This window comes from Acartia tonsa, chromosome 2, assembly GCF_053477335.1.
Source record: "Acartia tonsa isolate MP-2025a chromosome 2, ASM5347733v1, whole genome shotgun sequence".
Lineage (NCBI taxonomy): Eukaryota > Metazoa > Arthropoda > Copepoda > Calanoida > Acartiidae > Acartia > Acartia tonsa.
The window spans coordinates 40,430,140-40,449,458 of record NC_137261.1 but is presented as its reverse complement, the minus strand read 5'-3'; the positions used below and the strand labels follow the sequence as shown (position 1 = coordinate 40,449,458).

General features: G+C 33.7%; 1 protein-coding gene across 1 annotated transcript in view; it reads right to left on the bottom strand.

Annotated features, from left to right (window-relative positions):
- Positions 1 to 1,346: 1,346 nt before the first annotated feature.
- LOC145311845 (dimethylglycine dehydrogenase, mitochondrial-like) overlaps positions 1,347 to 19,319 on the bottom strand; it is a 33,830-nt gene continuing 15,857 nt past the window's right edge. The window contains exons 3-29 of the mRNA XM_080150846.1: positions 15,670 to 15,759; positions 14,606 to 14,763; positions 13,980 to 14,052; positions 13,251 to 13,347; positions 12,804 to 12,908; positions 12,445 to 12,527; positions 12,234 to 12,318; positions 11,228 to 11,316; positions 10,788 to 10,845; positions 10,141 to 10,211; positions 9,502 to 9,599; positions 8,712 to 8,845; positions 8,229 to 8,392; positions 7,878 to 7,948; positions 7,236 to 7,321; positions 7,058 to 7,119; positions 6,538 to 6,660; positions 5,992 to 6,049; positions 5,619 to 5,735; positions 5,142 to 5,223; positions 4,680 to 4,814; positions 4,115 to 4,200; positions 3,609 to 3,668; positions 3,265 to 3,349; positions 3,018 to 3,109; positions 2,026 to 2,074; positions 1,347 to 1,740 (exon numbers count right to left, since the gene is read on the bottom strand). Coding sequence (XP_080006972.1) covers positions 1,667 to 1,740; positions 2,026 to 2,074; positions 3,018 to 3,109; positions 3,265 to 3,349; positions 3,609 to 3,668; positions 4,115 to 4,200; positions 4,680 to 4,814; positions 5,142 to 5,223; positions 5,619 to 5,735; positions 5,992 to 6,049; positions 6,538 to 6,660; positions 7,058 to 7,119; positions 7,236 to 7,321; positions 7,878 to 7,948; positions 8,229 to 8,392; positions 8,712 to 8,845; positions 9,502 to 9,599; positions 10,141 to 10,211; positions 10,788 to 10,845; positions 11,228 to 11,316; positions 12,234 to 12,318; positions 12,445 to 12,527; positions 12,804 to 12,908; positions 13,251 to 13,347; positions 13,980 to 14,052; positions 14,606 to 14,763; positions 15,670 to 15,759 — 2,485 coding nt within the window. The 3' untranslated portion in view covers positions 1,347 to 1,666. The remainder of the gene's footprint in view (positions 1,741 to 2,025; positions 2,075 to 3,017; positions 3,110 to 3,264; positions 3,350 to 3,608; positions 3,669 to 4,114; positions 4,201 to 4,679; positions 4,815 to 5,141; positions 5,224 to 5,618; positions 5,736 to 5,991; positions 6,050 to 6,537; positions 6,661 to 7,057; positions 7,120 to 7,235; positions 7,322 to 7,877; positions 7,949 to 8,228; positions 8,393 to 8,711; positions 8,846 to 9,501; positions 9,600 to 10,140; positions 10,212 to 10,787; positions 10,846 to 11,227; positions 11,317 to 12,233; positions 12,319 to 12,444; positions 12,528 to 12,803; positions 12,909 to 13,250; positions 13,348 to 13,979; positions 14,053 to 14,605; positions 14,764 to 15,669; positions 15,760 to 19,319) is intronic.

The following is a 19,319-nucleotide window of genomic DNA, read 5'->3' as shown; positions in this document are numbered from 1 at the left end:
GGATGTCTATGTGTACTGAAAAAGCTCGCTAACCGCTGAACCGATGTGTTCTCCTTTACGATGTAGTTTCTCATAGGTCTTGGCAAGAATAGTTTTATAAATATTAAATCATGTTTTCATGTATATTACTAATAAAATTTAACAAAATCGTACTAGTTGTGGAAAGCTTAAGCAAAGATTATGTAACTCTTCCCTAGTCAGCATTTTATCCTTATGATCTTCAATTTCTAAGGATAGATTTTGACATAAAACTAAATTAAAGTGTTAATAACAGCTAGGGAATGATCTATAAAAAGTCTTTGAAAATGAAAATAGAATTTCAGCTTTCATTTTTCCTATTATATAAAGTAGTAAGCCATTTTTTGTGTGTAGCGAAGGATCTCGCCAACCATTGAACCGATATTGTTCTCCTTTACAGTGAAGCTTCGTATATGTCCTGAGATAGTCTGGGTATGATTTAAGGCTATTTTTCTGCCCTTCCCTTTTGTTTCGAATATAGAGCCCCTAGATGCTAGGGACGCATCCGCTAGTTCTAATATATAAAGTGGGAAGGTTCTTTTGTCCGTTAATATCACGCTAATCAATCGCTGAGTTCACTGTCATGAAAAAGCATCACATATTTCAGAAAATGGTTTTATGCTACTTTTAATTCTTAGCCCCCTCTTTCCCACTTCTAAAACCAAGTCTTAGTTTCTTGTTACTTGGAAAACACACTTACTCTTAATTGTTATACTGACGTCCTCATAATATCTATAGAGGTTATATGATATGATATGATTTATTAGCAGTAAATTACTGATTAATTTTACGAATAATTTAATACATTTTAAATTACATAAATTTTTATAGATATATTTATTTACATTGACATAATTAGGGTAACTACTGTACTACAGGGCCTTTAAAGTCAATCTTGACTGTCCTTCGGCCCAATTTCTCAACCTGCATTGAAATGTTTTGTACTTTGATATACACTTATTTTTTACAAATTTTTTAACAGCTGTGGATGAATTTAATGATCTCAGCTCACCTGCCCAACTATTCCAAATTTTCGGGATTTTTACTGAAGGGAAAGTTTCATAGATTTTATAATTTGGCTTCTCTACTCTAAGACATTTTGATCTAGTATTTGCAATGGTGTTAGAAAATTAAGCATACATTTGGGAAGTTTGTTTTCTAAATATTTAGAGACAAATTCAACTACATCCCTTAGGTCAAAAATGTTAAGAATATGGGATTTCAAATTATACCTATTTGTTGCAAAAATCCTCAAAAGTAGTACATTTATAGTTAAATTATTATATTCGTTGTAATTTGATTAAAGTATATTGTATTTCTCTGTTAAATTATATTATATTTAAATTTTTTGCACATATATAAGAATCAATGTTATATTAAAAGTTTATAAAAATTAAAATTATTAATACAAATAATACATGATTTTAGATAAATAATCACAGTATATAAATGTTAATCCATGAAAAGGTAGAGGCTATTTAAGCTCGAAATTACATAAATAATCTTTTTTAACTTTACATAAATTATGTGTTTTAAATACATGAAATTTAACAAACAAAAAATATCTAAAAACAGATATTTTTGAAAAGTCCTAAAATCACGTTGAATATTTTAAGAAAAATTTAGTTTGAAAAACTTAAAATTATGATTAATTAGCAAGACTTGATTTCAATCTGTTTTTGTTCTGAATTTGTATGGCTGAGTAGGTTTGAGCTGGGGCACCTACAATTATTTCAATGAAGTTATCAGAAATTATATTTTAGTAGAAATCTTCCATTATGGCTTCAATCGATTCTGAGCTACACTAAACAAACGTGTATCGTATAGTATTATAAACAATTCACAACCCCTTTCATTCTGAGTCTGAGTCTAACTTTTTAAAATTGAATATATCAAGAAGGTGTAGACTTAGAGATAGACCCTTGTCAAGGGAGTTGTATCATTCTAGTTGTATCTATTTAAAAAAAAGCTTGTCTGTTTTACACATTGTTTGTGTCATAATTTTACCTGCAAGAACAACAGCATCTCTGGGTATACCACCAAGCATCACTTGCAGCTAAATAATACAAAATCATTATATGACGAGCAAATTTTCATTGGTCTACAAAAGTAGAGGAAGAAAAAGAGAAAGACGGACATATGAATAAAAGGGACAAGGATAAAGAAAACCACAAAACCATTATAAAAAGAATGTCATTTGTTGTATGACGAACAAAGTAACTTGAACACTGGTTGCTAGTAAGGATAGAACTCTAGTACCTGGAGGTGATATTACTCATACTAACCTTAGTACCAGGAGTAGAGAAGAGACAAGGTACAGATACCATGGCAAGGCTGCTACTAAGGATAGAACTCTAGTACCTGGAGGTGATATTACTCATACTAACCTTAGTACCAGGAGTAGAGAAGAGACAAGGTACAGATACCATGGCAAGGCTGCTACTTAGTATAGAACTCTAGTACATGGAGGTGATATTACTCATACTAACCTTAGTACCAGGAGTAGAGCAGAGACAAGGTACAGATACCATGGCAAGGCTGCTACTTAGGATAGAACTCTAGTTCCTGGAGGTGATATTACTCATACTAACCTTAGTTCCAGGAGTAGAGAAGAGACAAGGTACAGATACCATGGCAAGGCTGCTACTTAGTATAGAACTCTAGTACCTGGAGGTGATATTACTCATACTAACCTTAGTACCAGGAGTAGAGAAGAAACAAGGTACATATACCATGGCAAGGCTGCTACTTAGGATAGAACTCTAATACCTGGAGGTGATATTACTCATACTAACCTTAGTACCAGGAGTAGAGAAGAAACAAGGTACAGATACCATGGCAAAGCTGCTACTAAGGATAAAACTCTAGTACCTGGAGGTGATATTACTCATACTAACCTTAGTACCAGGAGTAGAGAAGAGACAAGGTACAGATACCATGGCAAGGCTGCTACTAAGGATAGAACTCTAATACCTGGAGGTGATATTACTCATACTAACCTTAGTACCAGGAGTAGAGAAGAGACAAGGTACAGATACCATGGCTAGGCCACTATTCAGAATAGGACTCCAGCAACCAGAAGTTGTGCAACCTAAATTGAAATTAAAAAATGCTACATTATTTTATAATTTGAATGTTAAATGTAGTGCCACTAATTTAAGCTTTTTTACTTGTCTCAATCTAAGTATTAAATAATAATCAACAATTTTTGCTAGGGTAAAATTTAGGTTTTAATAATATTCTTACCAACAGCTTTTCCTTCACAAAATACAGTCTCATCTCCTTCAGGCTCATAATCTGTAACAGCTTTGTCTATCTTCACATGGACAACCTTAATATATTATCTTGATACAAGTATAATTTATAACCTGTTACAGATGTATATATCTTCACATGGACAACCTTAATATATTATCTTGATACAAGTTTATATTTATAATATGTTACTGATGTATATGTCTTTACATGGACAACCTTAATACAATTATATGGATAACTCTAAAATTCCAAGCTAAAAGTGCTTTTAAATTAGTAAAAAATCCACCAAAAAAATAGGAAAAAACGTTCAATAATTTTTAGTCTAAATTTACCTTTCTTTCGGGAACCTTTTTCATATAATTAAGTAAACCAGCTTTACCACGGAAATCAGACTAAAAATTAATTCATATCAAAATAAGCCAAATCCTTTATAATTTCTTAGGCTAGCCTATGAGTTAGGGTTTCTAGCCTAGAGAATTTTTTGGATTTGACCAAATCACTACATAAAATTATCAATATAATTTGAAAACTTCATTGATTAAATAATCGAAAGAAATGTTAATATACATTTTACTATTAATAGTGTATTTATGTGTATTACTTTCCATTGAAATAAATGGAATTTTAAAAATATAGTATCTACAATTTTTAAGGAAGATTTACATGTTTCAGTTTCCCCCAACTCCCATCAAAATATTTTCTTCATTATTCTAAAAAGAATTTTCTATGCTTGCCCAATATCTTATTTTCATTTTTAATCAAATTATATTTCCATTTATCACATTTTATATGAGGAGCGAGCTAGGAAAATCTTTCATTGGGAACGTTAATTAAATACCTTTTTGTTAAATTTGACAAAAGGTAGAAGACCAGATTCCACTGGGGTTACATCTTTGTTCATTTCTCTGCCCCACGCTCTAAATCCTAAAAAATTGCGGGCGGTCAGTCTTTAGTGCATCAGTATTAGAGGTGGGTAAGAGAGAAAAAGTCATTAATAAGTGGAATGTTGACACTACTTTTATACCCACTCTATCAACCCATAAATGGAAAGTTATATCGAAAGATGGTACTTTTTACTCTTTATATTGTGGTGTGTAAGTCATACATTACAGACCAACAAAATACACATAAATATCCTGTAAGTTGACTGACTACCACCCCAACCAACCCTTATCTTTTTCAACAAGTTTCTTGCTCTTGTTTGACATAAACCATGTGGGGCCCATGGGTTGCCATCCCGGCAGGGATCTCCTAACCCTTACTAGAGTTAACCTGACCCAAAAAAAAGCATAAAAAAAACTTTTTCAAATAGTTTTTGTGATCAATAAGCGTTATGAAGGAACTGCCACAAAATCAAAGAATAAAAATAACAAAGCCAAAAGAAGGAATATTTTTGCTCATACCTTTTTCAATTCTAAGTGTATTAATGACTCTATTTCCAACATGTTCCAGACCAAACTGTTGTCCATTAGCCAGGAGGTTGTCGTACAGGGCAGGCAGGTCTCCAAGGTTAACATACAGCTCCCATCCAAGTTCGCCTGGATTCAAATATTGATGTTTTCTTTTTAATCTTAAATTCAATCAATATTAACTGACCATTTCCTTAATATGTCTGAGATCAATAAGTTTTTCAAATTATTTAAATTGGACTGGAAATTATACAGTTACCCCAATTTTTTTTAACACGTTCCTCATTCATTTGTTTTAATAACTTTTTATAAATATATTCTTTTATCTAAATTTGATTGGTAAGTATAAACTAGTAGAGTGCAAACTTTGAAGTCAATAATTTCATTCTGCGGAAAATAATGTTTGTCTTTCATTATTTAAATGTATTGTATATTAATTATAAACAATAAATTTACCTGTGTATGAAATTTGAATGGCTAGACAATCAACACCTCCAACTTTAGCACTGCGGGCCTCCAGGAATTTCCAGCTATCGACCTTAAATTTTGTTCAGGCTATCCAATATGTAAACTACTAGCCGGCCATAAAGCCCCAGCGGCAACTAGGGGCACTTAAGATAGGGGGGAGGGGGAGGGGGGAGGCACTCACTTGCTCTAATTCTAGATTTAAAAGAAAGGTAAAGAACAATTTTTTAAAACGGTAATTTTTTTCAAGGGGCGAATTTTCTTGGGAATATTTATAAACCTTGTCCGGACCTATTACAAGCTTCATTATAAAGGAGAAACTCTTCAGTTAGAAAATTACAGACAGACATCCTGTTTCTGTTATATAAGGATTATAAAATAACATCAATGATTTTTTGTTAAATGAAATTTAAAGTTAAATTGATAAATAAAGATTTATAAAAATAAAATATCAAAATTAAATTCTACCTCAGAGTCAGTAACTGTTGCCAGAAGGTCTTTAGACTTTGGTCCAGCAATAGTTAATACTCCAATATCATCAGTAACATTTGTTATTTGGACATCACCATTCATATCTCTCAATATCTTAATAGTTGCAATGCTGTTTAATTTATCTTGCAACCTAGAACTTTGTAAAGATAATAACAACCATCCTATTGATTATATGGTTGATACCTTCCTTTAATATCTCTAAATATACTAACAATTGCATTATATTCTTGTTACCTCAATTTTCAATTTCGAAATTTTAATTTTAAATATTTTCCATTTATTTTAATATCTAAACGTTGCATGTGCAATAATGTTGTTTCAATCTTTATTGAAATCATGTAAAACTTACATTTCTAAGCTCTCTAAAATCATGTAATTCGCTTCCAGCACCCGTCACAACAAGGAAACTAAAAATTATCAGTGTGTAATAAGTAATTTAAATCAAACTGTACATATTTCTGTACAAAAATAATTTAAAATTAGTAAGATTAAGTGCTTTAATGAATTTATACTGCAACCTAAAAGTGATGGATCTTCACGTTCCCCCCCCCCCCCCAAAAAAAAAAATATAACTTTCTCCACCAAAGGGTAAGGCCCTTAAAGGCCACTAGCAAACATGCTATTAGTCAGGCCTATTCTAACAATCAATTCTACAAAAAATCACATAATGTTTGGAAGTTGGGTGGGGGTATATCTTGATTTTTATGTAACTAAAGAGGGGTGGTAAGAAGGGGAGGAAAAGGGGAAGGGGGTTGTGGGGAATTTTTCCTTTAGAATTGTTTGTCAGAATATCATTCCCTTTTCCCTGGCTATTGGTAAATAGGGTATTTTGAAATTATTGAGGGAGGGGGGATTTGTCTTGTTTTACATTTAATTGAAGAAATGAGAATTTTACCTTTGATCATTTCTACAGGTGATTGTGAGTTCAGCATAAACCTTTCCCCTGGGTGTCAACATATGCACCAGAGAGGTTTTACCAGGTTTAGGAACAGTGCCTGCCACTGCGTAGTCAAGGAATCTAAATAACAAGCATAATAATGTATATAACAATCGAAAACATATTCAATTTCGAAGTATCTCAGGGCAGGATAACTTTTCAATTGTCTTAATTTCTATTATTAATAAACTGTTGCTTTGCCTTGTAACGGTCAGTCCAGTCGTTTTTAAGATCTTACTTTACAATGAAGGTTCTTATAGGTGTAGTATTGATGTTTAATGTTTAAAGAGAATAATCCTAAAATGAATTAACCCAACCCCCTCCAAAATTTAAAAAAATATTTATCTTACTTATCTAATTAAAACTAAAATTGAAGGTGTAGGGTCAACCCATACTCCCAACCTTCCCTCAAGTGCCCCTAGAGGCCTCTAGGGGGCGTAAACGCAATTATCATATACACCATGATTTTTATTGATACCTTCTGCTATCAGGGCCTGTAACATTAAACTTGGCAAAAGGAGTCAAATCAGCCAGTCCAACCTAAATATTTTAATATAGTATATCACAAAATTGAAACTAATTTATTTCAATATCATTCTTACATAATTATGTTTGTTATCAAATAATTTAATCTTAAGAATGAACATTAAGTATACCTTAGTTTTGAGGACATTATATTCTCTGTCCTGATTTAATTGCCAGTTGGTTCGCTGGAAGGAGGGAATATACTCTGGCTTTTTGCCTAAATAATATAATTAAAAGCAGGGCTCGGCAGACACGAGTCAGCCGCGACAATGCCTCAAATGTAAACCCTTTTTGATACTTTGATATTTGAGTCAGGATTAGATTTCCAGCTGGTTGTTAAAATTGTAAACGGTTAACTTTCTTTCAGGCGGCTGACGCACAGCTGCTGAGCCCTAAATTAAAGGGTTTAAAGTGAAAATAGCAACTGCTGACCCTGCATCTAGGGGCTCTATTACCATCCCGGGGACTTATTTTATAAAATAAAACCAATTCCTTTACTGGAAAGAAGAAGTATATTCTTGTTTTTAACAGTAAAACTAGTTAAATTTTCTTTAAAATCTTCCACATTTATACAGTTCATTTTTTACAATTTATACGAGTTAAAATTTATTAACTAATCTAGAAACGAAGTTTGGAACATAATTATTCACTTTTAGTCTAGACCTAAAGCTACATACCCCATATACGAGTTATCCAATTTTTATCCTTAGGCAAATTATAGATATAAATGACAATTTGAGGAAGGGATGGAACAATAGAATATAAATGTAAACCTGGAGCTGTAAACCAGTAAGGAGTTTCCCATCCGTGGGCAAATCCCATTTGAGCCCCTGCTGCTACCAATCTTAAACAAATGGATTCTTAATAATTTTTTGATATTCCTTTTTTTTAATAACAATACAACTTGCTGAAAATACTAATAACGATTTTGAAAATGTATGGTTATATTTGAAATATAGATGTGACTCATTAAAACAGCTTTGTTTCTTCACCTTTCAAATTTATCACTAATTTGTCAGGGATTTTTTTGTTGTATGATTATGAAAACTTTAAAAAAGCTCCATCCAAATAAAGCACAAACACATACGATGTTTTTTTTAACACTTTTCGACATTTCATTATACCTGTCTTGAATAGGATTAACCCTATTAGTTGGACGTCCAGCTCTGCGTTCTTCAAAAGGATAACTGTAGGCTGTATTGTATCCATAGGATTCTCTAGTCTTGGCCAGAGCAAAGTCCATGGTGGTCCAGTTTCCATATCTTGCTGGGTCAAATTCAATCAGCTCCTAACAATTCATACAATGCATAAACTCATTTTAAATTACTAAAAAATATGTATATATTAAACTAAAATCAGTAGCTTCTTACGCTTCAACCCTTCGCCCCCCCTATCCCCCTCCCTAATTTATTTCCTAACAACATTATGGAGTTCTAACCCTTCAAAGTCCCAAATCTGCACGATACGAACCCTGCGGGTCCCTCCCAAACCCTATTTAACCTAACCTCAATAATACATCACAACCATGTTCCTTTGATTTAAAATTAAGGTTAGGTTTCATAGAACCCTTTATGATTTTAAATAAAAGTCAATAAATTGCTGTTTACCTGTGGGGCCTCTCCATCAATGATCCAGCTAGCCAAATATTTAGCAATACCACCTCCATGTGCTATACCATATCCAAATCCAAGAGCTAACCACATGTTGGGCAGCATTGATGGTCCAACAAGAGGCAGAATGTCTTGAAAGATATATGGTGGTTTACCCTAAAGTGTCTAGTCGTGCACAGAACTCCCTCCCCTTTATTTTGAAATAAAAAGAAAATAAGGGGAAAATATATTTTGTTATGTTAATTATTTTACTTCAGCTTTAGTTATATTGGTTACGGGAAAAACCCGTAGGTTTAGGGCATCGCTTTTTTTTGGTCCTGCAGGGGTTAGGCATAGAAATACTACCCAATAGCATAATTTTCTTTTTCTTTTCAAAACAATGGGGGTGGGACTTTGAGGGAAAGCATCAAATAAAAACCTAAATTGATTGCCTTGGCTTATACAGGGCCACACTTTATTTTAGTATTAATTTCCAAACTTCCAAACAAAGTTCGAACAGTAAAAAAAGTCATGCTGTAATGTGTATACCCAAGGACATTCAGGCTTTTCATTTTTTGGGTTGAAGATAATCTAGTAAATTTCATTTTTTTCGGGGGGGGGGGGTTGTATATAAAATTCAGGTCGGTTAATTCCCCCCACCCTCCTCAAGTTTTTTTTTATGGGGGTGTGGAAGTGAGGTTGGTTTGAAATGTATTTCAAAATCTAATGTATTTCCAAATTTGTTTGAACGGTGGGGTAAACACCCCTTTATTTCTCACCCCTCCCCAGGACGTCCCCCTGTGTGTACCTGGCGTGTAGGTGATGGGTCCATTAACCACAGTCGTTATTTCAGCATTCTGAAAACAAGGGAAAGCTTCCATACAAACTTCCAAATGAGGTCCAAGCCTATAATTTTAACATTTTTTTTAAATATAAAAACAAGGATGACAACATCCATAAGTAGCGAAGAACAAATGAAGGAACACAGTAATAGTGTCTGACTGATTATGACGTAATAAAAAAAATTAGCCAATGAGAGACCGTTATTGACCAATGGTAAAATTTATAGTGGCCTCTCATTGGCTAATTTTTTTGTTACGTCATAATCAGTCAGACACTATTACTGTGTTCAAATGAAGTTTGAATGTAAATATGGGCAAAGCGATTTAAAGATCAGACGTAAAGTGGTCTGTAGTAAAGAATAGATTTATTTGGAGAAAAACACGAAATCTTTCACTTGCATTTATATTTATATTTTAAAACATCACTGACAGCCGCCGGAACGAGTAAATTCTATACAGGATGTTCATTGGTATAGGGAAACAAAGTAACGGAAAAGAAATCGTAGCAGTTCTATTTTAAGTATTTGATTATGTATATGTATATTTTTTCATATATATCTGTATATTTCACAAGGACAAATTTGACAACTGTTCAATACTAATACCTGTCCAAATCTCCAGGATAAAGTTCCTTTCCAAATCCTGGTGTTACACCCTTCTCTGCCCATTCGCTCATCTATACCAAATAGATCCTTATATAAAAGTAACAGGATGCCTGTTGTCGGTCTGTCTGTCGGTAGCTTAAGATCATGCTAAATGCCGGATCGATATGATTCTCCTTTAAAGTTAAGCTTCTTAGGGAACTTTTAAAATATTTTTGGAGAGGATACCTCCAAAATGAATCACATCAGAAAATATTAATATAATGTAACAAAATGGTGTAATTTTTTTCAAAGGAGTTCTCTAAATGTAACAAAATGATGTAATTTCAATGAAAGAAGTTTTTATAACGTAACAAAATGGTGTAATTTTTATAATTTAACAAAATGGTGTAATTTCACACAAAGGAGTTTTTGAAATGTAACAAAATGTGTAATTTAACTTAAAAGCGTTTTTATAATGTAACAAAATAGTGTAATTTTACACAAAGAAGTTTTTGTAATATAGCAAAATGGTGTAATTTCACTCAAAAGATTTTTTATAATTTTACAAAATTGTGGAATTTCCCTCGAAGGAGTTCATATAATGTAACAAAATAGTGTAATTTCACCCAAAAGAGTTTTTATGATGTAACAAAAAAATGTCATATTACCTGAACCATACTCTGTTCACTTTCATAAGGACCAACCAATAATCCATCTCTCTCCATCCTTTTATTTTCAATTAACATTAATTTCAGTTTTATGATAAATTGAATAGTAGCTTACGCAATAATCCGTAAAATTGTGAGCAATCTTCCAGTTAAAAGCGCTTATTAAGTCTAACTACTCTTAATGTTGACCAAGCGCATAGTAAACCACATATTTAAAAACATTTTGACCTAATAAGCGCATTTGACTGGAAGCTTGCTCACAATTTTAATTTTATGGATTATTGCGTAAGCTACTATTCCCTTTTTAAAAAATGCAAAAAAAAAGTCTAAACAATAGTTTACAACATCCTTTATTCCTAATAGGCCCTAACATAAAAAATGTATTTTTCATTTGTTTTAACACAAAAAAATAAAATTAGCACTTTTATAAATATGCATACCTAAGGTAGAAAGAACCATCCAAATGTCTCAAAACGGGTATTTCTTCTTTTAAAGCTTGAACTTCGGGTACTGATTTTGTTACAAGATACTAATTTAAAAATTTCGAATTTTATGCATCATTATTGAAATATAACAGGAAGTCAGTCTGCCTGCTAAAATTGTCTGTCTGTTTGTCCGTACCAAAAGATCTCGCTTACTGGCTCTCATATAAAATAAATCTGGTTTTAAAAACTTTTGAATAAGAAATCTAAAATTGAATTAATTGCCCTGTTCCATCCTGTTTACTACTGCTATCCAGCAGAACACTTTCTATCTAATGTCTTCTATCTATCTATATGTCTGATGTTGAAAATGAACTAGAGGTAGGTCATGACCTGCAAGATGTCCATCTAGTTATCTATCTATTTATGTACCTGGTGTTGAATAGGAACTAGAGGTAGGTCATGACCAACAAGATGTCCATCTAGTTATCTATCTATCTATGTACCTGGTGTTGAATAGGAACTAGAGGTAGGTCATAACCAGCAAGATGTCCATCTAGTTATTTATCTATTTATGTACCTGGTGTTGAATAGGAACTAAAGGTAGGTCATAACCAGCAAGATGTCCATCTAGTTATCTATCTATTTATGTACCTTGTGTTGAATAGGAACTAGAGGTAGGTTATGACCAGCAAGATGTCCATCTAGTTATCTATCTATCTAAGTACCTGGTGTTGAATAGGAACTAGAGGTAGGCCATAACCAGCAAGATGTCCATCTAGTTATCTATCTATTTATGTACCTGGTGTTGAATAGGAACTAGAGGTAGGTCATAACCAGCAAGATGTCCATCTAGTTATCTATCTATCTATGTACCTGGTGTTGAATAGGAACTATAGGTAGGTCATAACCAGCAAGATGTCCATCTAGTTATCTATCTATCTATGTACCTGATATTGAATAGGAACTAGAGGTAGGTCATGACCTGCAAGATGTCCATCTAGTTATCTATCTATCTATGTACCTGGTGTTGAATAGGAACTAGAGGTAGGTCATGACCAGCAAGATGTCCAACCTCACGGCCCCAAAATCCAGAACAATTTACAACTCTATAAAAAAAAGTTTTTTTCCATAAATCATTAGCATATGTACTTTACTTAAAATTATACTTAAAAATTAGAAGATATTTAAATTTTTTGATCTATTTAAAAGGTCTGAAAAACGTGTGGACATACTTGTTGGCTTTAATATTTCCATGAGGGGTAACAACATTCCAGGCTCCATCACTGAGCGGCTGCATCCCGGTCACCTCAGTACCCTGCAATCAAACAACTTTGTTGACAATAATTTTTATTATATCAAAGCAAATTTGTAGCTAAAAAATAACCATAATACTCAATACCATAATAAATCAAATGAATACTTTTAAGACACGCAATTTAAATGGTGTAACACATAAAATTTGCCTAAGCAGGGTAGCAAGGACTGCTAAATAGAAGATAAATTTATCATTTTCTCATTATTAAAAGATTACACAAAAAGAGGAATTATTTTTTCTCTTCCATTAACCTTGTCATTTCTGATAATATTTTACCTGTAAAATTTTAGCTCCCCATTTTCTAGCTCCAATAGCAATGGCTTGTGTCAGACTGTAGGGGTCAATATGACCCTCCCCAGGGGTAAATAAACCTCCATAAATCTTAATAATAAATTGAACATGTATTTCTTATTACTCGGATAGAAATGGATTTAACACTTAAAGTTTTGCCTTTCTCATTTATTACTTTCCTCATATAAGCATCAATTGAGGTTCGGTTAAGTAAGGTTTAAAAGAGCCCCACGTGAATAGTAACTCGTAGGTATAGGGCTTCTCAGAATCAAGTATCGTGGTGTCTATTTCTATTATAAAAATTGAAAATAACAGGGGGTTCGATTAACAATTTTGCCAGGACAAATTTATTTATCACAACAAAAATTTATTTACATTGAAGTTTTTTTCTGATTTCTGTCTTTTTTTGTGACATAAAAAAACTTTACTTACATTATCCATATTTAGAATAGGTACTTTTGCTGCAACTTCATCAGGATTTAGATATCTCATTGGAGCATCCTTATGTCCTTGTCTACTCAAAGCATACCTGAAATTTATTTTTGGCATATATTAAAGATATAAAGCTTCACTATACCAACAACGATATATATTAGGGGGGGGGGGAATCACAAAACCTATTCGTAATTTCAGCTGTCGTTGGAGGTCAATTCATCATAGAATTAACGACCTCAACATAACCCCCCAAATGATATTTTAGATTTATTTCGCTTGTTGGTAATACCTTATTCCTGTTCACTATAGCTTTAACCAGGTACATGGCCATTTTACAACAAGTAAAAATAGAGTCACAGTAGTTCTGATAATAAGTAGGTGTGCTTTTGACAAAAAATGGATGTTTTTTTTATTTTCAACTTCATTATTAAAATGAATGTGATTTTTGCTTCCCGAAATAGGTATACAATTTATATTTTCGTTATTCAGTGGGAAAGTCAAATAATATACCATTGACCAAACTCTGTATCTTTGCCTTAAACTAACTAAAGTTTGCTGTAAATATGTAAAATTCATATTTTTCTGTGAGTTAACCTTTTATATATATATATATATATATATGTATTATATATGTATAAATCTAAGCATCATACTTTAGTTTATAAATAACAAAATTATAAATATGTTTTTATTATAATGAAAGTTTCTTTTTTATATTTTACTTACATAGCCTCTTGAACTCTAAGAGGTGAAGTAGCAAGCCTTAATGAACCAGGAGTATGAAACCCAACTTCTTGCCCTGAAAAAAAAATTTAAAAATCTGCCTATCAATCCATGCAAGAATAATATATAATATGGCTTTGAACCTGATTAACATCCGCTGGAATAGAACCGGTTTTTGAGCCATAATAAATATGGTCTAAACACAATTTTCTATGAATAATAAAATCTATACCTACCGGTTTTGTTGGGTAAGGCCTTTGGCCCATCGGGGCCAACAAAATTGTATTTAATCCCATATTTTTTTATTTTTTATACACGAAAATGATAATTATGACATTGCATTGTATAGGAAAGTTTTATTCAGTTATTTGATTAGCAATGGATATAGGGTATATAATTATATATATATATATTGACAGGAGAAACTTTTTCGTCAATTTATCTTGTTAATATGGACCTCATTTATTGGTCAGTTTGTTCATCTAATTGAGGGGTAAATTGGGTGGATGAGGAATCGTTAATTCAACCAGCTGCGAGCATCACTTTAATAGAGTACATGAAAAACTGGTGCAACATCCAAATATTAATACATCGAATGGTTTATCCTAAATGTGTACTTCCAACTGTACCTGTTTCCGCCGTTATTTGAGCGTACAAATTCATAGAATCATAATGTATTTTCTTCACATTGGGTGTAGGATGATACAGGGTAACTAGACCAGCAGCGTGCCAGGTAGAACCAGCGGTCAGTTCGGTCTTCTCCAGAAGTAATACATCCTGTCCCCGCCTTGTAAAAGATTCATATATAACAATAATCCAATAGATTGTCGGAATATTTTCAGTATAGAGCCGAATCTAGTACATTTAATTCCTTGATACTTTTTACAGTGTCCATAAAGAAATGACGTAATACTGGCCTACCATTGGTCAATTAAATGTAAACTGGCCTGCCATTGGTAATTTAGCCAGTGTATTTTATTACATTATTATTACATTTTTGCTCTAAGGCCATGTCGTACAAAATATAATGATCGTTAAAATCTGCCAATTAATTTATTCTGTCTTCATTTGAAATTGCTAGCTTTTTAAAACAATACTGCCATTTTATTATTACAAACTTCTTAATCTTTTCATATGTAAGTTAAATAAATATAATTTGTGTCATTTAGACTGAGGAGGGTGTTGTGTTCACCAAAATATATTTAAAATAAACAATTATGAGTGAAAAGGCCTTATCAAAAAACATAACAGGTTGCAATGTACTTAATCAATCTAAAAAGTATTATCTGATTGAGTCATAACAAATGGTCTAAATATTTTTATTACAAAAATCTTCTATAAACCTGAATTTTCTGAAGTCATATGTCCATATAATATGAACGGTGTGATTGTTATCAAAGAAAAGAGGATAAGGTAAAAACAGGAAACTATTAAAATCTATAAATTCTAAACCTATCAGGGTCAATTTTTCATCTTCATGAACAAATTTTTTTTGAGAAAAAATAGTTTTAACATTTAATTGTTTATGTAAATGTGGCCTTCGAACTTATTAAAGCCCTTTTTAATAGCATTACATATTATGTTTTGAAGTTTCATATTAGCGGGTTTTAATTTGAGGTTTACTGACCGCTGACGCGCAGCTGCCAGGCCCCGACTAAAACTATAAAACGAACAAATCCAATATTGTGTTTACCTGGCCAGATAATAAGCAATGCTGACACCAGCAATACCACCTCCAACAATAACAGTATCATGCACATCATTCACACCAGCTACGTTTATACTAAAATAAATTATAATTAGTATTATACTTATAAAAAAGTACGAGTATGGATGTCTTTAAAATAAATCATAATTAGTATTAAACTTATAAAAAAAAGTAAAAGGATATCTGTCTGTAGCTTAAGATATTGCCAATCACTAAACTATATTAATGCTAAAAAAATCATAATTAGTATCATATTTATAAAAAATAAAAGGATGGATGTCTGTAAAAGAAATCATAATGAGCAATAATCCTTATACTAAAGTAACAGGATGTTTGTTTGTCTGTGTGTTTGTGTGTTTGTACCAAAGGATCTCGCTAACCGCTGAACCGATCGGGTTCTCCTTAACAGGGTAGCTTCTCACAGGTCCCGGGAAGGTTTATAACTATTTTGGAGGAGGGTACCACCACCCTCCCAAGAGAAATCGCCCCTAGAAAAAAATTACCCTTTCCAAAAAAGAGACTTCAACGAAACATAAACCAATTATTTCTCTAATTAGATATTTGAAATAAAAAAAAGCATTTAAAGTACCACTAGAGGCCTCTAGGGGGCGTAGCCGCTAGTATTATAAAAAAGTAAAAGGATGACTATTTGTAGCTTAAGATATTGCTAACCACTTGACCTCTCCTTTACAATAAAGCTTCCCATATGTCCAAGAAGGTTTATAACCTTTGGGTTTCCTTACCCTTATAAGAGTAACAGGATGCCTTTCTTTTTTTATGGTTTCCTCCGCCCCAATTTTTTTTCAATTTTACTTTCTAGATCATTCGTCGACCCTTCCATCCTTTGCCTATAGAAATCTAGAGGTGTAACTGCTAATTACAATACAATATAAATCAGGAGGATTAACCCATCCCCAACCAAATGGCCTTAAGCTGGCCTCCTAGGATAACAAAAAGCTTTTTAAAATATTTAATTTCAAAATTAAACATAATAAAAAAGAGTATTTAATTTAAGTTATTTTTTGACAAATACAATAGATTACCCCTTAAACCCTCATTTTACTAACAGAACCCCCCCCCCCCCAAAAAAAAAAAGCATTGACGTCCTTGATATAAAAATTATTCTTATTCCAAAGAAATCTAAGCCCATATTTTTTTAAGAGACCCTAATGGCCCAAACGATGAAAATAACTTTAGTTTTTGTATATTTATATATATTTACATATATGCATATATGTTTGTAAAAACTATTTAGAACAAAAAATGTCACTAAGTAATCTTGAAATGTAAAAGTTATAATACAGGTTTTTTCTACGCATTAAACGCAGGGCTATGATAAAAATAGATAGATAGATATATTGATATTATCCTAAGGGGACACTGTACGGATAATAGGGTACATATATATTTATATATACACGCGCACTCTTACTCACGTTTGAGGCACGTTTTAGTAGATGAGCTACTCTAAAGATTACATTTAGTAGTCCCTTAATTTTTTCATATAATGATATAATTGTTTCTCAAGTCCGTTTTCCTCTCTGTTTCTTCAAAGAACAGATAATAGGTTACAAGTGTCTGGTTAAGCATTGATAACCCCTCCATCTCCCCTTATTTTTTAACTAATTTGAAAATAAGAGAGGGGGGGGGAGAGAGATATTTTTTCCTATGTCTCACTGCTGCTAGGGACCCTAACCCCGAGGGACCTATGCCTTCAGTGCCTAATATAACCTAACCTGACCTATAGTAATGAACAAACAAACGAAAAACTACCACCCCCCCCCTCTCTCCTCTTAATTTCAATTTATTTAATAATGTTTTAAGTGTTGGTACCTCTACCTTCCAAAAGATATCACCCATTAAAAATAAATCTATACATCTTTAAAAATTTATAGAAGAGGGTCGACTTTCAACCCCGCCCCTACATTTGAATGACTCTAGAGGCCTCTGGGGCCGTAGCCGCTAGTAATATGATGAAATAGTGGTTAAACAGTTAAAATTTACAATAGCCTACAGAGATGTTAAAACTGTACAGTTACAAGGACAGTTAATTATAAAATTAGCAAAATGGCGAAATAAAAATAAAACGTTTTCTCATTTTGTCTAACAAGTTTCTTTTACTTAATTTAGAATGCTTACACCAAAGCCTATTATTAATACCTAATTTTTATTCCTGTGAGGCTTTTCTATTCTTTACTTGACTTAACCTAAAGAAATATAGATATTTTATTCATGGATCTTATACAAAACACGAGAAACCACCGAATTGCAGACGTTTGTACTTAATGTACGACACAAGTGTGATTTATTGTATGAATCACGCACCAATCATTACTGATAGACAGACCAACTTAGACAGTTTCAAAATTCTGATATTGCACAACTTATGTGGTATCCGCCGAGGATAAATGGCAGACACCGGAGTTCAATTAGATTACGGCAGTGTGACAGACGTGGACACCTTACTATAGAGAAGCTACGCTTCTCTAGCTCTCACTAGATAATGATCAACATCTAATTTCAGTTGTCACTTTATTGAAGGTTTAAAAGATACTGAAGCTATATACAACAAACAATAATAACATGGATAGGAATAAATAATCATAACATAAAAGCATAAATAATACATATACAATGGTCAGTTTGGGCAATAATGATCCCCCATCCCTGAAAAGGGTGGGGGAGAATTAAGAATACAGTTAACCATAATAAACATGACAGATTCAATCATTAATTCTAAGCGTAGGGAGGGGGTCACTAGACCCCTTCCCCAGGACTCGGGGGAGGGCCGTTGACCCTCCACCGAACCCCAGATCAGGGGTGCCATAGGCATGGCTCACGGTTGCCGAATACCACAACTCTCCCCTCGGAAGGCTGGGAGGGGGTTTCCCTACCAGACTTCCGACAGTGGTTGAGGCCTTCGGCCCGCTCCTTAGGGCTAAAATATATACAAACGATAATGATTCAATGGAATCCTAGTGGTGAGTATCTTCTTAGGGTTGATGGGCTCCCAATGTGGGATAGAAGGCAGAGGCTGGCTTGGGTTGGACACGTTGGTCAGCGCCGACAGGTATCAGGTTTGCTGGTGGCACGGTTGTTGCTGGAACAGTCAGCAGTGGGGCCTGCTGGTTGTTGTTGGCAGCGGCTGGGGCACTGGCTGTCAGGTTGATCGTCTGAGCAGCGGCCTGTCCTCCTGAGGGGCCGCGGGGTCTGCCAGAGGGCGGTCCTGGCCTACCTGGGCGGTCATGCCCGCTGTCAGTGGATTTCATAGACACCATTTCCTCTGCTGCTTCCCTGCCGATGGGAATGGCATCCCAGTCCACTGAAAAGTCCCGGGACTTGGCATGGTTGAGCCTGGCTCTAGCCAGCGCTTTCCTATATAAAGCTGGATGGTACAGGAACACTTGTGATATCGCATTCAGGGCTGCTCGGACTCCTCCTTGTGCTGCTGCCAGGGAGATGATGGTTAGGTCCCCCAGCAGTTTGAGGATCAACAACAGCAAACACAGTATGGCTGCGCCATCTCCCCACTCGTGGATGGCTTGTCTAAATCCAGCCCAGACATCCAGGGCTGCCTCTCCTTCCTCCGCCAGTCGGTCAATGTTGTAGGACACTATCCCATGGTCTCCTGTGGC